This window comes from Lonchura striata, chromosome 6, assembly GCF_046129695.1.
Source record: "Lonchura striata isolate bLonStr1 chromosome 6, bLonStr1.mat, whole genome shotgun sequence".
NCBI classification, from domain to species: Eukaryota; Metazoa; Chordata; class Aves; order Passeriformes; family Estrildidae; genus Lonchura; species Lonchura striata.
The window spans coordinates 30040080-30044342 of NC_134608.1; the positions used below are offsets into that span (position 1 = coordinate 30040080).

Below are 4263 nucleotides of genomic sequence, written 5' to 3' on the forward strand. Positions count from 1 at the left end.
TGTTTCCGGGCACAGCATGAGCAGATGCTACCTGTGTGCACTGAAAATGGGGACACCGAGATGAGCTTTTTCCTTGAGGCCAGCATGAGCCATGGGGTGAGTGTACAAGTCAGGGCTGGAAAGCTTTCAAAGCGTTTTGCTCTGGTTAGGTGAAACAGTAGTGTTGGAGATGTTAGCCTGCTTCATGCTGTTCCTTGCTGCTCTCCCCTCACCCTCATCCTGCCATGTTTTGCCTGAGGCATAGACATGAGACAGTGAAGCCAATGGCCCACACTCACACACCCTGCTGTAAAGGAAGAACAGAAAAAGATCTCTTCAGGTATCTGTCTTTAATCAAGATGTGTTTCAGGTATTAAAGAAGCTTTGTAGACAGAATGTCGGACTCCAAAAGAGAAGGCAGGATCCCGGGTTTTGGTAACTGATAACTGGAAGGGAAAATTGGGAAGAGGTGAAGATGTTGCCTCATTCTCCAGCATTGTATTCAAGTGAAGGCTGTCCAGCACAACACACTGGTGGGATGACTGTCTTACCTTTCCCAGGCTGTATTCTGCTGGACCTGGAATCGTTCCCTTGCCAGGAAGTTTGGTTTTTAGTCCCATTGTGTACTTGGGAGCCCTGGTTTTGTAGAAATCCATATCCACCTTGGCAAATGCCGCAGGACCTGGTGTCTGGAAGAGAAGCAATGAGCAAAGAAGAATCCACAATGTACAAGAGACAGTGTTGATTCTTGCTGTGTGCCCACAAGTACTGTGTGCTGCTTTAGATGTCTGGCCAGAGGAGCAGTGTGGAGGTCTGGAGCCTTTGGAATGAGGGCTCCTTGGGAAGAGAGGTAGATTTCCCAGAGGACAAGGGAGATTAGTGCCGTTAGTGCCAGTGAGCTGTACCATGCCAAAGCTGCTGGTGTGGAAAAGTAAGGGGCTGCAGGTATCGGTGTTACTGGTAATAGCAGAGCCAGAGGCCCTGTGGCAACCTGGGCTTTGCTGCAGGTTCAGGGAAGTTTGTGTTACATGGGGATACGGCAGGAACAGGGGCCCTTGTGCCCTGATCAGAGCAGCTGAGATTTTGCTGCTGCTGTGAGAGAGCAGAGAAGCACAGCTCACCATTGCCAAGTCATGAAAACAGCTCTGGTATTGACTCTTCCCTTTCAGGGAGTAGCATGGCTCAGCATGAGTGTATGCTGTGTGAGGTCCCAGAACCCTGGGCAGGGTGTAGGCGCCAGGACCTGGAAATGGAATAGGAAGATGGCATCGGTCAGTCCTGTGGGAAAGGGTGCAATGCCTGGGTGGAAGAGAGTCAGCCTGCCAAGATGGCTGAGAAGAGCAGGAAAGGTTTCCTGCCCCTCATCCCAGTGCCTCTGGGTTTTTTTGCATGAGGTGTGCCTTGGCTGTTTGAAACCAGAGCTGCCGGTTCTCTGTGAGATGGGAGAAGTTGATGCTGTGGGACAGCAAAAAGTATGTTGAGGACACACTGTGTCTTGCTGCCTAGGCTTTTTGCTAGGCCTGTTGAAAAAGTTGCAGGTGCTCCCTGGAGGATACGCAGGCTGCAAGAGTGTCTGTTTCCCCAAGTTCCATACCTGGTGTTCGGGAACCTTTTATGTCCTTGGGTCGGGACGCCAGGCTATTCGCCGGTGCTTTATAATAGACATGTTTGTTGGCAGGATCTGTTGTGTAGTCACCTGGGACAGAGAAGGAGACAAGAAGAAAAGAAGTGAAGCTGGGAATATGTAATTGCAAGAGAAAGAGAAGTCAGGAGGAGGTGCTCAGTCCTGCATGTTTTCTGTCTGGAGCAATCTGAATCCCATTCAGGACATGAGCAGAGGGTTTTGTGCTCCAGTGGCACAAGGCAACAGTAATGCATGCTTGTCTGGCCTGGAAGAAGGGCCACAGAAATACTACTCACTGGGTCCAGGTGTGACCAAAATCTTGGTCTTGGGACGTGCTGTCACAAGTGCTGATGGAGCCACTTGCTTCCCAGTCTTGGTAATAGATGATTCGATGAAGTACCGAGGACCTGGTGAGCAGGTTGCTGCAGAGGGAGCATTGGTCCCTCGAAATGAGTATGCAGGGGCTCTGTCTTTGGTGGGATCATGAGCCATATGACCTGGGAAGAAAAGCCTGTGAAAGGACCTGTGTCTGCAACTGTGTAGTGAGAGGAGGTTTCTAACTGGAAGCAAGCAGTGTGCTGTGTCTCCTGCTGCCACTACCTCCACTGCTAGTTGGTTTACCTGTTGACCCAGGGATCCAGTACTTGGGACCTGGGGTGCTGAATTCTGCAAGGATTGGGCCCCGTCGGGGATGAGGTCTCCAAGTGCCTACCCAGCGTCCCTCCATGCTGGTGGCTAGAGAAACTACAGGAAAAACAGGAGAGCTACCAAAGGGCTTTTCTGACACAGCACTGGTACGGAGCTTTTGTGTAGCCCAGAGCAAGAAGAAAGCAAAACTAGCATCACGAAAGGAAGTGAAGGAAAGGGAAGTGCAACAACTAGTAACAGATTGAGGAGAAGGAGGAATGGGGAGAACAGCAAGTTAGAAGCAAAGATGCAGCAAAAACTCCTGCTGTGCCCTCAGGCAGCAATTTTTGGCGTAGAACACAGCGCTGGCCTGGCTGGGAGGTAACCTCTGGCGTGTCTGCACACAAATTTGCTCAGCTGGAGTGTGGTGCTGACTGGGTGAGGTGCAGGGAGGGACACAAGCTGTGACATCATAATCCATTGCTAGGTGGAACTACTGTCATTGACATCCACCACCACGTGACATCCCAAAGGGCTATTCTTACCCAGTGATGGGAAAAGCCCACTGTGATGTTGAAATCCTTAAGCTGTTCAGGCTGCCATGGAACTGGTTCAGTGTGGTATAGGGCAACCCCAGTTTATCCAAGACTTGCTTGTGTCCCCATGTGCCCAGAGACCCAGCACAGCCCTTTCTATTCCAGTGGTGCCTGCGCACTGGGCTTCTTTAACCAAACATGCTGAAATAAACTTATTCAACACCAATTTGTTATGAATAAGGAGACACTTTAGTATTTCAGTGCCAGGAACGTGAGGGATTACTCCTCCAAATTTGTTCTGATTAGCAAACAAAATGCATCCATTTTATATCCTTTTTCTTCTGTGTCATTTTTACATAAATTCTTTTACCTAGTATGCACCATATGCCCATTCTTAAGCTTAACCTTTGCAATGATTGGTTTCACGAGTTATATAACTTTAATAATATTCCTACCCGAAGACTATCATTGGCTATCTATATTGAGATCTACTGATTGGAATCTTTAATTTTCGAATTAGGTTGGAAATGTTAGGGAGATTCCAAGCAGACTAACTGGTGTTCATGACAATATCCATAGCTTCTTGTACAAAGCATAAGATATCTCATAAATTCTTGGTAAATTTACTCTAGTAAAATATTTTAAAAACACCACTTCTAACAATCTTATACCATATACGTCATGGCTTTCTACCTGCAATCATAACACTTTTGTCTTTCTTATAATAAATAATTTTATCAGTGTATTTGTAACAGGCGGAGTAGACTGAAGTGCTGGCCAAAGAGCTGAGAGAGGCTCCTGCCTTGGAGTGGCTGTGACAACTGCCTACTCCAATTCCCACCCCGTTCTTCAGCAATCAGGGATGAATCCTTTTGGCATCACCACTTAGCCAGAGAGGAGAAACAGCCTCCCCGGGGGCACAGTAGAGTCCCATCGCTGGCCACAACCAAGTTAGCAGTTGGCTGGGTGCTGGCTAGTCTCTTCCAGGCTGCCTCTCCCACACGAGGGTTGGAGGAGATCCCTTCCCACCTAGGCTGTTGCAAGATCCTATGAAGATTCAATTTTCAGAATGGGAATAATTGTTCTTTCTCCTTAGCTCTCAGTGTTCTGGGGACTTGCCTGTGGAAATGAGCCCCTGCCTGTGGCAAGAGAGGATGCAGGGCATCTGTGTTTCCGGGCACAGCTTGAGCAGATGCTACCTGTGTGCACTGAAAATGGGGACACCGAGATGAGCTTTTTCCTTGAGGCCAGCATGAGCCATGGGGTGAGTGTACAAGTCAGGGCTGGAAAGCTTTCAAAGCATTTTGCTCTGGTTAGGTGAAACAGTAGTGTTGGAGATGTTAGCCTGCTTCATGCTGTTCCTTGCTGCTCTCCCCTCACCCTCATCCTGCCGTGTTTTGCCTGAGGCATAGACATGAGACAGTGAAGCCAATGGTCCACACTCACAAACCCTGCTATAAAGGAAGAACAGAAAAAGATCTCTTCAGGTATCTGTCT

The 4263-nt window shown here is 48.5% G+C and overlaps 1 protein-coding gene across 1 annotated transcript; it reads right to left on the reverse strand.

Annotated features, from left to right (window-relative positions):
* Positions 1 to 329: 329 nt before the first annotated feature.
* Positions 330 to 2336, reverse strand: LOC144246388 (ciliary microtubule associated protein 1A-like). The gene is made up of 6 exons (XM_077783769.1): positions 2225 to 2336; positions 1900 to 2100; positions 1574 to 1675; positions 1101 to 1222; positions 531 to 668; positions 330 to 425 (listed from the first exon to the last, which is right to left on the reverse strand). The coding sequence occupies exons 1-6, from the start codon at positions 2328 to 2330 to the stop codon at positions 330 to 332; spliced, it is 765 nt and encodes a 254-aa protein (XP_077639895.1). The 5' UTR covers positions 2331 to 2336.
* Positions 2337 to 4263: the final 1927 nt, after the last annotated feature.

What these genes read in the sequence shown, in the direction of transcription:
- LOC144246388 (XM_077783769.1), bottom strand. Translation starts at nt 2,330, where the DNA reads ATGGAGGGACGCTGGGTAGGCACTTGGAGACCTCATCCCCGACGGGGC. An exon ending in AAAAGGTTCCCGAACACCAG is followed by an intron (nt 1,223 to 1,573) that starts GTATGGAACTTG and finishes TTCCATTTCCAG; the next exon opens with GTCCTGGCGCCTACACCCTG. An exon ending in GTTTTCATGACTTGGCAATG is followed by an intron (nt 669 to 1,100) that starts GTGAGCTGTGCT and finishes CTTCTCTTCCAG; the next exon opens with ACACCAGGTCCTGCGGCATT.